Below are 13,999 nucleotides of genomic sequence, written 5' to 3'. Positions count from 1 at the left end.
TCAATGCTACTGTTACGCCATCAACTGACAGCTACTCACTGAATCCTAAGTACACAACTTCTCACCAGATGAGAAGTTATTAAAGGGATTAAGGCATAGTCCCTGCCTGACCAGCAGGACTGTAGCTATCCCGCAGCAATCCCGCCTCTATAGAGTGTTTAGACACATGCAGGAGGCCCTGTTGGTTCTCACAGTGATAGAGGGGCACAACCAGCATATTGTACATAGGGCCAAGGATATCAGGTTTCTGGTAGTGCATAGAAATTTCCACAGAATGAAGAATTGTCCTATGTCTCACTTGAATTTCAAATATCCAGGGGAGCAACTGTGTCTGTAAAATTCCTGCTTTTAATTATTTGTGCTTGGAACTGAATTCTTATTTGTATAAACTCAAGGTCTGCATAATTTACTACTTACATAAATTTTCCACATGGTTTATGAATTGTGTTGAGAGATGAATGTACTGTGTCTCATTTGGAACTCTGTCAATACTTATTATTTCATAAAATCATATCGATAGCACCTGAGTTACCAAAATGCCACAGTTACATCAGTCAGCATCTGAGCTGTACCATTTACGATGATTCTACACAGGTGAGAGCATCTGACCACTTCATTGTATCTTCACTACGATTGTATGCAAGCACTTATACACTGAAATGTACATTATTTCATCATTTACTGCTTTCTTTTTATTTCTCCTTTACGTTACAGTCTGTGCATGAAGTTAGCTATTTCAGCACTGTGTACAGAGGGAGGTCATATTGCATATGGACGGTGAAGGCAGAGAGCAACTGCTCTAAGCCCTTCTTAACCCCATGGCACACAAGGCTCCTCACCTCTCACTACCTCTGAGATGTGCACAACTAAGTCAAGGCACAGGTGGACAGATGTCTTTGGTGGAGGGAACCATGAGATTGCAAGCTTTTGTTTTCATCTTCTCATCTATTGAATGAATCTTTTGGTTGCTTTGGGATTGGCTGTCTCACATAGCTCTCCAACCTCTGCTTGAGAAGAACCCTGCCTCCATTGACCAAGAGAACCAGGTGGGATCCAGGGAGCAGAGACAAGAAGGCCAAGATCCCTTCTGCCCCAGGCCAGATGGAGAAACGCTTTGACTCTCTTCAGCTGCTCCCTCAGTGGCTCTTCTGTATTAATGTGGCCAAAATTAGAACACAGGTCCTTTAAAAGGTTGCCAAGGAGGACACACAGACTGCCTCACAATTCCTATGAGGCACAGATAGAAGGCCATGTAGTGTACTGGGCTCAACATTCTGGCCGTTAATGAGAAGATATTCTTCCTGGTGAGTCCCCTTTCACAGATATCAAAACCTGGCTGAGCTAGCTGCCAAGAAAGGAGACAGCTGGTGTGGGATTTGATGGTTCTGGACTCAGGTTAATGTCAACTAAGAGACAAAACCACCATCTTCCTGTGACTTTGTCGAGTTACCTCCTCATCATTGAAAACTTGCCCTCAGTTGTTGGAGCTCCACTCTCCCAGCTATACCTGCTACAGTGCCTCAGCCTGTAACTGCTGCCCTGCTTACAATTACCATTGAGCCCTGCCCTGGGCACCTGCTATTACAGATGCTTCCCCTAACAGGTATATCTGTATATTCCAGGTCCAATTGTTTCAGCTCTGGCTATTTGCTCAGAATCTCTCTCTCTCTCTCTCTTTTTTTTTTTTTTTTTTTGTAGATAACTCCATGGTGTTTGGAATCAGCTGGATTTCACAAAATATGCTGACACAGCAATCATGTGTCACAACACCAGACTCACAGACAACGTTTCCATGGACACTGAGCCACCTCAGCTTCTATCCCGTCCTTCTCCCCTTCTAGTCTTCAGACACCTGGTGCCTCCCTGAGGATACGCCAACACTCCAAGACCACAGAGTGCCGCTGGAGTCGGGCTCAGTAGTCCTGTGTCCTGAAACAACTGCTCGATATTCCTGGAGCCAATGACTGGGATTTGGGACATTTTTGTCATGAAGTCACAACATGGGACTATAAATGTCTTGCCTTTGAGGGTAGGGTCTTGCCATGACCCATCCATAAAATTTGTGAAAATGTTGTGCATTGTACATTTTGGAGAGAAGAGCTTTCATTATCTTCACAAAGGGATCTATTACCCTAAAAGATTCAGAAAACACTCGGTTTATTTGGTAAAATGTGCCTATTCTTTTAGACTCCAGGTAAGACTTGATCTCTAGTCTCAAAAGGAAATACATGATGTCATCAGACCCCTAGGAAGGTATTTCTGAATGTATGATATCATTTCCGTGGAACTCACCTGGCTAAGTCATTTAGATCCAACCGGCCATCTTTATTTCTGTCAAAAATCTTCATCTGAAATGCAGAAGGGAAAATGGTTGTACTTGTAACGTGAATTAATTCTGAAAGTTATTAAAGCACTTTTCTATTTTGCTCTTCTGATGACATATTTGCCTAAATTGGCTGAAGAACCATTTGCCTGGGGGAAAATTAGTATTTGCCAAGAAGAAATTGCCTGTCAGTTTCTGCATTAGGATGAGTCATAGTAACCAATGCTCCTAAATGTCATTGGCTTAACACAACACAGGTTTATTTTTCACTCATGTTATATGCAAATCAAGGGTTAGCTGGCAGTTCTGCTTCATGTTGTCTATGCTCTGGCGACATGGAGTGACAAAGTAGTAACCATCTGGCCACATTCCTGATTGCCATGGCAGGAAAAAAGATTGATGAATAATTTACTAATTAAAAATTTATTGTCCAAAGCAGACCCCTGGCCACACCTACCTCCAAAGGGACAGAATAATACAATCCTACCATGTGCTTAAGAAGAAAACTAATTATGTGCAGGATAGCAGCAATGACTACCGCAGTCTCTGACAGGCCAAACAGGATTATTCTAAAGATTATAAGCTTGAAATGTGGGTTCTTGCTTTGAGTCAAGGTTTTCTGAAATTTTTTTATAGCCCCTGTGGGTAACCCCCCATATAGGCACTGAGGAATGAAAGCTAAGCAGAGCCCTGGCACAGTTAGGGCTTGAGGAATATCTCACTTTATAGTGTTACTACTTAGCTGTTTCCTTTTACATAATCATATATTAGTTTATAGAAATAGGGCTTGAAGTCTCCCTTTATATAATCCTCTCTATATAATCATATAATAGTTGATAGTATGAGTGCCTAAAGAATATTTCTGTACATATATACCTATAATTATATCTTAGTTCATAATCAGAAGAATGCCTAGAGTGGACACAGTACAGAGCATGAATTAAGGAATAAGCAGCTTATAGTTGGAGGAATGCCTAGAGCAGACACAGTGCAGAGCATGAATTAAGGGCAAAACAGTTACACCAGGACAAGAATCCATGGCCCAGGCGGCAGCGCTCAGTATCGTAAAGGTACTCGCTGTATGGCAGGCTTGGGGTGAGAGCCACTCCTCCTGACGAGGAGTTGTAGGATCTTGCTCCAGTTCTTATGGAAGGCTGCCCTCAGAACGGCAATCGACCTTGGTGACTGTGAACTTCATCAGCTCTTGCTACTGTGCTGCTTGAAAAGCGTCTTCCCATAAAATCCATTGGAAGCTGCCAGAAGGTGGCAGTAACCTTGACAGCTCTGTCACTGCTATGTGACTTAAAGCATCCTCCTATAAATCTTAGAAGTAGTTTTCCCATAGATAGAAGTATCGCACACTGCACCCCCTTACTGCATACGGCCCTTGCTTCGTGGGAACGGGCCCCTTGCTGTGCACTGTCCACCTCCTGGCCTAGGTGACCTAATGGGGGTGGACCCTATGTTTTATTGCTCACAACCCTATCACTATCCTTAAAGATGATTTCACTCAGTGCCCTGCCCCCTAACCTATACATAATAAATACTCATACTTCTGGACATTCGGGGTCTCGCCTCGCTTCGCCGGCCTCGCCTGACTCTGCTTATAGGTAGCATGGCCCCCTGAGCCCACTTGCATTTTCTTTGTACTTCTGCATCCTGTCTCTTTATTTCTCGGATCCTGCGCCTCAGCACAGCATAAGGCTCACCCCAGGACCTTGTGGGGCACTCAGCCTTAAATCTGGCACCCAACGTGCCCTACAAGCCCCCATATAGCATATCAACTACCCACCATGAAGGGCCCATATCATATGGTACTCCCATAGGGTATAGGCAACATCTCATTTTTCCATGAAGGCCCAAAAGGTATTGATGCTGAGCCTTTCCTTTCATAGAGAGACTTAGCATTGTACAAAGAAGCAGTTTACATTATTATATCAGACTAAATTTAAATGAGATAGAACTCAAAGTTAAAAATTTCTGCACTAACCACAAATCAGGAAGACCAGATTGGTTTGGGCAAAATAGAAGAGATACATTTCTTTGCACATCTCAGTTGAAATGTGAGTGAATTTTGTGACTTTACAACATTCTAATGCTACAGAATATCTCTAAACATATCCATATAAGGAAGCTGCAAAAGGGGAAAAAAAGGAGTGAGATAATCTGAAAATATATCCAACAGATTGTTGCTTTAAAAAATGTATCAGTCCCCCATCCTTCCTCTCTCTCCAAATCCAGCTTACTTTTTATATTTAAAATGAATTTGAAAACCCATTCTCCCTACTTTGGCACCAAAACTGTGCATTACAGAATTAAAACACAGGTTATATTTTTATACATTTGGACATATTACATGTCCAATTATGTCCCTTACGCATAAACACTATACAGTATCCCCTAAAAAGTCTGATGGGGATATACTTTGCAAAAAGATGAGCCATGAGTTATTTTCTGTGACATCATCATTATGAGACGTTCTGTTTTAATAGAAACCTAGATCAGCTTGAGCTTTAGGCAAGAAATAACTCACCTTGAAAGATGTGGGCCTAACTCCGTTGCTGTGCAAACTTACTCCAAGAGAAAACAATCCTTTGCTCAAAATTGGCCTGGGGATAAACTAAATACCAGTGTGGTAAATTATGCTTCTACCTATCAGAAAATTGGTTATGGCTCACATAAGAATGAGAATCAGGAAAAAAATCATTTGCCTAATTTTTCCATATTTGAGTGTATACCCATACACTCAAAGATGTATACGGGGGATGAATGACATGCATATTCGGCTGTATCTGCTCTTCTACTTTCCTGGAGCCTCTGTAGCTGTAAGTTCAAAGAGTCATAAGAAGGGGAGCTTGGAGCATGCCTGTAGCATGTTCCAGGACTAGAAATCAGATCTTGTGTGACATTAAGACATTACGGTTCTTTGCAAGTATAACCTTTAGTGAATTTTGAACGCTTGGCATATTTGTTTGAGACATAATGGCTTCTTAATTTTTTAACTTAATTTGTATGAGGGCCCAATACTTTGTATATTATTAATTACATTTAATTATCACAACATTCTTATAAGGTAAAAAAAATTTGCATTAACAACTAAGGAAACTGATATTTGGAAAGACTGAAGTAGGTTGTCTAAGAAGCAAGATTTTAATCTAAGCATATCTGTCACCAGAGCTCTTTCCATAAACCAGACTCTTAGCTCTATGAAGTCTGGGTATCTCATCATGAATTTGGTTTGCTTCACATTTGGTGATGAAGTAAAACATCTGGTGCTGTAGCCTATGCCAGAGATGTGGTATTTACATTTTCTAGCTGCCTCTTTTTCCCTAGGAAAGCAAAAAAAGACTCCATGTGTATTTCCCTCCAACTTAGTGGTCTGAATTTCCCTAAAGAAATAGAAGCTTCATGATAGTTGAGTCAACTCTAAGACTGCCAATGTTCACTTCACTGGATTCATGCTCATATAGTTCATTTCTGTCTATTTTCCCCACCCTTGAATATAAAGCAAGAGATATAAGCTTGGTGCCTGACAACGGCTCCAGGCAGTGGGAGCAGGTTGGTCACAGCCTGAGCTCCATGAGCAAACACCCCTGCCAGCCCCCTGCCCACAATCCAGCTCCCCTTCAATCCCCTGCACACACACCCCTGCCCATTGGGCTCTGTGCCCTGTAGCTGCACGGGTGCTCGTTTACCCTGGCTGGAATAATGATGAAGTATTCCTAGGCCAGAACAGCCTCCAGAATTTCTGAATCCAAATGTTCACTACCTTGAGTACGTTGGTACTCAAATCCCTATAGCAAACATGTTCTGACCAAAAACATAGACTCTGAGGAGCTGACCCCTGCCCAGAAGCTTCTGTCCTGAACAAGACCAATGGGATGTCCTGCTGGGCTGAGTGGCTATTTCTTGCCAATGATGCTCACCCAGTGTCCATCCTGGCAGACTCTACTGCTCACCCACGGAATCAGACGGGACCACCTTTACCTGCAGCATCAACCACGCCCAGCTGATGGTGGCGGAGGGATGATGCATTTACTTTGTGAACTCTGAGAACAGTGCTAGTCTGTAATCCTCAGGGAAGCCTGAGTCTTCCCTAGCTTATCTAGTGTCTCCAAAGCTCTCCAGGAACTTGGTCATGCTCTTTTCAAAAGCAACATGACTGAAATCATGAGAAGTTTTGAGTACGTCTTGGCCAAGCTGCCAGATGAAGCACCTTCCAAAATGCTTGCTGAGACAGCCAGAAAAGTCAAGGCGAAGGCAAAGGAGACAGCACTGACGGTGCGGAGAAGGCCAAGGACCTGGCGAGCAAGGCAACCACTGAGATGCCGCCACAGCAGCGGTCCGTGTAGCCAGCCTGGGCCCTGTCCACCACCACCGCGGTACCCCAGATGACTGGTTCAAATTCCTCTGCCCTTTTCCAATTTACTTCCAGCCCTACCCACTGCCTGGGCGGAGGGTTGAGGATGGATATCCTGTTGGCAACTACAGAACACCAGGCATACTTATATCTGAGCCAGTCCTGCTCATTTCCCTACTGGGCAGCTGAAGACAGAGGCACAGAGAGGTGTGGTGACTTGCACAGGATGCAGGTAAATTGGTCATAAATGCCAGACTGCTAACTCCATGAGGGCAGGGATCTTTGTTTTGTTTGTGATATGCCACCAAGTACGTGGTACCTCTCTAGTACGTAACAGGCATTCAAGAATTATTTATTGAATCTTTTGAAAAGAAAATAAATATAGGCCTGAATTTTTCCTCCCTCCTTACACTAATCCACCCCCTGAGGGCTGTGGCAGTTGACAGTGGTGGCGATAGGGGCGGCCCTTCCATTGTGAAGGGCAATCGCTGAAAGGTGAAGAGCGCTTCGTCACTGTTCTCACCTCTACCACTGCTTTTCCAAGACTTGCACTCACACTCCACCCACACGTGTTTGAGAATTAACTACCTGAAAGGTGCTATAAAGCCTCCCAGAAATGAAACACAATGTCTTATTAACATATGTCTTAAAATTCTCTGTGTGGTAGTTCTCATTCTCTGGCAAAAGACTCCTCAGGGACTTTGGAGTTACTCAGAATTCTCCTTAGATTGAATAATCTTTTAATTTTTCAGTCTTTGTAGGTACAATAGTGATTGAAAATGCAAAACCACTTAAAATCATTACTGGGTCAGTTACTGTCCATAGATGCTTTCTTAAACAATTGATTCAAAGCACAACTACTGTCACGTGATGGGAGAGAAGGTCTGTGACTTCTTAACACAATTCTTATTGGAGGACTTTTGTAGAATGCCTGCCCAACATGAAAAATATGCAAATAATTCAGCAGAGTGAAGACTGTGAGTCTCTCCTTCGCCTGTTCTGGAGGTAACTCCCATTCACAGAGTCCTCTGCATTCTTCCAGAAACTTTTTAGGCATATGTATATATAGGTACACGCATATATATCACATCTATCTAATTTTTTGACAAATAGGACCATATGCAATATACTACTTTCCAGCTTGCTTCATTTAATGAATTACTGGAAATCATTCTTTAGCGGTTCATTAAAAAAAAAAAAACTTTAAAGGAGATCCTCATTCCTGCCTGGGTATTATTGCCATATGCTATTCCAAAAAAGATTTAGAACCCCTCTTCCATTTTATCAATTGACAATTACTTGTCAGGTAACTTTTGTCTAATAACATTCTACACACTATGGGACATCCCAAACAATTTGATAAGGTAGTACATGATTTTAGTAGCATACAATTGTAATTAAAGAGAAATAGAGGTTAACAAGTTACATTCAGCATTATCTCTTTAACGCTGAGAAAAAGACAGAGCAATGTGTCCGAATATTGGAGACTGAGGAAAAAGATGAGAATTCAGGTAAGTTCTGAAGGAGGGATAGAATTTGGACATGAGGTAGAAAGAAGAGAGGAAGACATTGCAGACTAGCAAATGTAACACCAAAGGCACCGAGGTAGAAATTCGCATGATAGCAAGAGGTCAGCCATAGAGAGTGACCAGAGAGGATGAAGGGTGTTGTGGGAGTGGAGGAGAGAAGTTAGAGCGCGAGAGGGAAATGGGACCAGACGATGCAAGAGTCTGAAAGTCACAAATAGGAGAGTGAGTGGCATCATTCATTCATTTATTAATGCGTTCATTCAATAAATATTGAGTGCCTACTAGGTACCAGGCACTGTTCTATTTACTGAACAAAGATTCATGCTCTCATGGAGCTGATTTGGAAAAAGGAGATGAAAGGGAGACGGAAAATAAGGCAAATAAGTAAAATATTGACTGTTTTACATATGTAACATGAAATATACATGTTACCTATGTTAAATGCCCTGGAGGAAAAATTAAGTAGCATATAGAATAGCAAGTTGAGGGGTACAATTTTAAATAGGATGGAAATGGAAAGCCTCAATTAAAAGGTAGCTTTTTCATAAAGACCTGAAAGAGATTAAAGTAAATCCAATCCATACTAGGGTTAAAAATATATTGGCAGGGATCTGGCAAGTGCAAAGGACCTGTGGCAGCACATACATGCAAGTCAGAGTAACAGAAAGTATGTCAGGTTATTACAAGTAACAGAAAGTATGTCAGGTGGCAAGACGAGGGCTGGGGAGGAAGTAGAAGAGAAGGTGGGAAACGTGATGACTTGGGGTGTGAACAGGTAGTGTAAGAACTTGGGCTTTTTCTCAGAGGCAGGGCCTATAGGAGGGTTTCAATCTGAAAAATGACATAATCTGATCCCTAGTGTAACAAGATCACTCTGGCTGTTATGTTGCATATACACGGTAAGAGACAGGACTGGAAATGGGGGAGATGCAGGGAAGCATCATACCATTCAGTTGAGAAATAATTGTGGCTTGGAACGGGGTGAGAGATGGTCAGATTCATAATGTAATTTAAATGTATTCAATAATACTTGCCAGTTAGACGTGGAGTGAAAAAGGCATCAAAGATGATTTCAGGTGTCATGCCTTGAGCAGCTTGCAAGCTTGAGGAAGGCCAGCAGTGGACCAGGTCTTTGGGGAAAGGTCAGAATATCAACCGGAGACATGCTAAGTTGAAAGTGGATATTAGGATGCAATTCAAGTGGAAATACACAACCAAGTGTATCCAAGAACTTTAGAGAAGTGGCCTGAGTCAGACACATCAATCAAGGGTGATCAGCCACATCCAAGTGTATCCAAGAACTTTAGAGAAGTGGCCTGAGTCAGACACACCAATCAAGGATGGTCAGCCTTTAATTGGTATTCAAAACCATGAGACTGGCTGAGATGACCAATGGGGTGAGAATAAACAAGAAGATAAAAGATCTGAGGACTGAGCCCAGATGAGCATCAGGTCGGCCTGGATCGCAGCGATCAATGCCCAGACCTAGAGAAGGAAGCAGATCTGAGCAGCTTTAATCCAGGCATGAAGTATGAGAGCCAAGACCAGGATCATGGATGGGGAAAAACTGAAACTCATCTCCTTTTCTATGTCAGCAATAGTCTCAGATTGACATTTGTTACGTTATACAAGTTCAAGTTTCCTGCTCTAATTTAGTACGTGATTTAACATCAGCCAGAGCTATTAGCTTACATTTAACAAAAGTAAATATTATCTAACAATATTCTAGCCAGACAGCTAAATCTTTCCTCCTGCCTGGTGTTATCAGCACCTCTAAATTCAGTATCATAATTCAATTTTAATACAGGCTGTCTCCTTCCTTGTTCAGAACATTAATTAGGAATCAGGATAAGACAAGGTATGCAGACCTCAGCTTTTCTCTTCTGATTGGTCATTCTGCCTTAACTCAGTCATTAGTCATGCTTCAGCCAGTTTTAAATGTGCCGATCTTCATTCAGATCAATTTGAATTCATTTAACAAGTTACATCTCTTAAGTAAAGTATCTGATGCTAAACCTCAGAACAAAATCTTTCATAGAGTATTGCCATGACTATGTCCATAACTCAATAAAAGTACATTAAAGCAGCAATAATGTGATTGCATGCTTGGTGTATCACAGCTTAGGATGTAGAAGTCTTTTTTGAAGAAGTTACGTTCCTAAAAGTTAAAAACCCAAAGGTTTCTAGGGAAATGTGAATAGTCTTTTAAAAAAGCAACTGTCTAGTTCCAAAACCTGTTTGTTGGAACGTATAAGTCACCTCTATAACTTAGGGAAGAAAAATGAAATAGATTGGTCAAAGTCATTGGACCCCTTTTGTGCTCTGATCAAACACAGATCTTCAGGTGGAAACTCCTTCACCGGCTTTCTCCACGCTTGGCTCTCACCTCAGTGCATAAAAAGCCAATGAGAGGCTGATACAGTTTGGATATTGTCTCCCCTAAATCTCACGTTGAAATGTAATCCTCAGTGCTGGAAGTGGTGCCTGATGGGAGGTGATGGATCAAGGGACAAATTCCTGACGAATGGTTTAGTACCATCCCCTGGGTGCTGTCCTTGCTATAGCGAATGGTTTCTCTCAACACCTGGTTGTTTAAAAGTGTGTGGCACCCTCCTCAGCTCTCTCTCTTGCTCCTGCTTCACCTTCTACTGTAAGTAAAAGCCCCCTGAGGCCTTCCGAGAAGCAAAGCAGATGCCAGCACCATGCTTGTACAACCTGCAGAACCGTGAGCCAATTAAACCTTTTAAAACAAATGACCCAGTTACAGGTATTTCTTTATAGTCACACGAGAATGACCTAACACAGGGGCCATTTGAAGTTTGCTTAATTATGGACCTGTCTCCATGGGACTATTTAGAACCAAAATGGGTACTTAACTGCAGCACACATGAGCAGAAGAGCTGTGAGGTGTTGGCAATGAAACAGACATGGAATAGCAGGACCATCTTGGCCCAGGAACAGTGCTCAACACAGATACTTAAACACTGGTTAAGGTCCCTCTGATTTCCTTCAGCTACTTCCCAGGACTCTAGACTTAAGCAACTAAGCTAAAAGTGTTGCACACTGCCAAATTTTCTGGAGCTCAGGACATCCCATTGTAAGATGCTGCCAGCCTCAAGTTTCCTGAATTTAAGCCTAAGGCTGTGAAGAGAAGCGCTGGGGGCAGCAAGGGCTGCTGGCCTGATGTGTGATGAGCATCACCTTTTTTCAGCCACTTACTGCATCCTTTCTGATTTTGCCCTGGAGGAGGGGGAAAGGAGAAATCCAGAGCATAAAGTTCTGTTTGGGGAAGATTGGGTCTGTGCAAGATGCTGAAATGTGCAATAGGCAACCCTCCAAGCACCCCAAGAGGGAGCAAGAGCCACAATAGGGGCACAGGGTCAGAAGAAACACTGACAGGGGAGATAGGAGGGTCCCCAAGACAAACATTCCCTGTTTGGTCATGGTTTCATCACAGCTGGCTCTTAGGTAACAACTGAAAGTTCAGTTTAATTTGCATTAAGTAGCCTACTATGTGTCAGGCTCCATGCGAGGGCTGGGACAGGAAGATGAGATGCCGTCATCACCCCTTGAAGAGTCACAGGCTAGCAGGGTACAAGACCCATAAACAGACAATGTCAGTGTCACCCTTGACTCCTACCTGATCCATCAGGAAATCTTCTCAATTCCATCTTCAAACTTCTATTTATTTCTCACCTCTTCTGCCACCTCACCTGAGTCCACGCTGCCATCCTCCTTCACCTGGATGGCAGCAATGGCCTCTTAGCAGATCTTCCTGATTCCATTCTTGCCCACTAAGGGCTCTTCTCAACCCAGTGGGAAAATCTTGACATCCTCCGCATCACAGCCCTCTAGTGGTTTTCCGTCTCACTAAAACCCCAAGTCCTCACAGGAGCCTCAAAGTCCCACGAAGGTCTGGCCGCTGTTTAGTCTCATCCTTGCTTACCCTGCTCCAGACACACTGGTCTCTCCCTGTTCTTAAAAATCCCAGTTGCGCTCTTGCACTAGGGGCCCTGTGCCCCCTGGACCCTCAGTCCCTCCTCACATCTCACCTTCTCAGAGGGGCCACCCCGACCACCCTATTGAAAAGCATCCCTTCTTCCCAGTCCCCTACCCCAACTGCTCCTTCTAGCACTGCCATTCCCGGCCCACCTCCACTTTTAATTTTTTTTCCGTAACACCCATCACCCTCTATTATGCAGTAGAATGTATTATTAATTACATTTATTATTTGTTGTCAGTCTCCCCTTTGTCTATTTTGCTCACTGTTTAATCCCTGGTGACTAGAATAAGCCTGGGGCATAGTAGATATGTAATGAATATTTGTGGAATGAATTAAATGACTAAGAGGCTAAAATGGTGAAGTGTGTAAGGCACTGGACAGGCACAGGGAAGGGGTACTGGGCTCATCGTCCAGGGAAGGCTACAGATTTTTCTTTTTTAGGGCACATTGACATCTAACTGAATACGGAAGGATAAGCAAGAACCAGCTGAAACAGTGCGGGAGGGAACGCTGAGCTATACTAAGAAGTAAAAGAGTCGTGGTTTAGTATGTGTGGTTAGCTGGAGGAGGGGACAGGCCCCTCAGGGTCAAAGACAGTCAAAGAAACACTGGCAACATGCCGGAGTTTCAACTACTCTACATGAAAATATACTCATCAAGTAGGCCATGTTTTGTAAGTCAGTAAAATCCAGATAACAGCAGCCAGTGTTAACGCTCTGTTAAATCAAGGTTAAAAGTACGCTGAGCTGGAAAAACCACCTTCTTGTTGTTTTGTACCCCACACAGCTTCAGTCCAACTTCCTTTTTCATTGTGTTCATCCTCTTAGAGGGCTTCACCGGAGCTTAGGTCAAAAGGAACCCAGAGGTCCTCCTGCAGCTGGAACTGCTGCCCACTGCTGGGGGATTTCCCATTTCCCCCTTCGGTGCTGAGCACATATTGACTCAGGATCCCGGACCACACTTTTCATGCTATTCAAACAAATCAACAGAGTGAGAAGCTAAATAATTTCCTTAATTGAGATCCTGTCCCGAGATTTCATTCTCTCCTTGGCATTGACTTTTCACCTGTCTGTGCCGATTACAAGTTACCAGGGTCAAGAGGACTTGCCTCCCTCCCAGAGCAGACTCACTTGACTGGGGGCGCATTCAGAGCAGTCACAGTACAGAGGGAGAGCAGAGGAGGCTCCAGGGCTGAAAACCAGGGGCCCTTAGCTTCCAGCTTCACAGATGCCTTTAGCTAAAGAACATTTGTTCTCAGTTATCTATCTTTAAAATGAGCTCAAGAACTCAACCTGGTGGTGACTTAGTCACTTACCCTTTCTAAGCCTTAGTCATCAGATACATCAAATTGCATGAATAATACACTGTAGAGAAGTTGTTAGAAATAATATAGTATTTGAAAACACCAACTAAAAGCCTAAATAGGTCAACCTGGTGGTACACATTTTAACAAACTCTTCTCAGTGATATGTCTCCCTGACTTCACCATAAGGCTCAATGAGGTGATTCTGCCCAATAACTCTTTATATAATAAAGAGAACAATCCTACAAGTAACCAAAGCTTTATCAGCAAATTTCCTCTCTTACTAAGAAACTTGAAGATTTTGATAGGAATGAAGCACACACCTAAGGATGAGAAAGGGGCAGGGGAAGAGAAAAAGACAGAGGAGGCAGATACAATTCAATACAAATCATTGACAAGGCATTGAGTTAGGTGTTGAAACAGAGCACGAGGATGAGTTCGCCAAAGGCAACCTCCTACATTACCGCTTTCCATGGAGCTT

The 13,999-nt window shown here is 43.0% G+C and overlaps 1 protein-coding gene across 5 annotated transcripts in view; it reads right to left on the bottom strand.

Annotated features, from left to right (window-relative positions):
- SCGN (secretagogin, EF-hand calcium binding protein) overlaps positions 1 to 13,999 on the bottom strand; it is a 156,009-nt gene that overhangs the window by 123,581 nt on the left and 18,429 nt on the right. For all 5 annotated transcript variants that reach the window (XR_004265513.1, XR_004265512.1, XM_032268641.1 and 2 more), the window contains exon 7: positions 2,293 to 2,348. Coding sequence is in view for 3 of the 5 variants with exons in the window: in XM_032268641.1 (XP_032124532.1) it covers positions 2,293 to 2,348 (56 nt within the window). In the remaining 2 variants the exon portion in view is untranslated. The remainder of the gene's footprint in view (positions 1 to 2,292; positions 2,349 to 13,999) is intronic.

Source organism: Sapajus apella, unplaced genomic scaffold (assembly GCF_009761245.1).
Source record: "Sapajus apella isolate SASKATOON/1434 unplaced genomic scaffold, GSC_monkey_1.0 scaffold184, whole genome shotgun sequence".
Classification (NCBI taxonomy): Eukaryota; Metazoa; Chordata; class Mammalia; order Primates; family Cebidae; genus Sapajus; species Sapajus apella.
The sequence above is the reverse complement of the archived record's forward strand: the minus strand, read 5'-3'. Positions and strand labels throughout refer to the sequence as shown.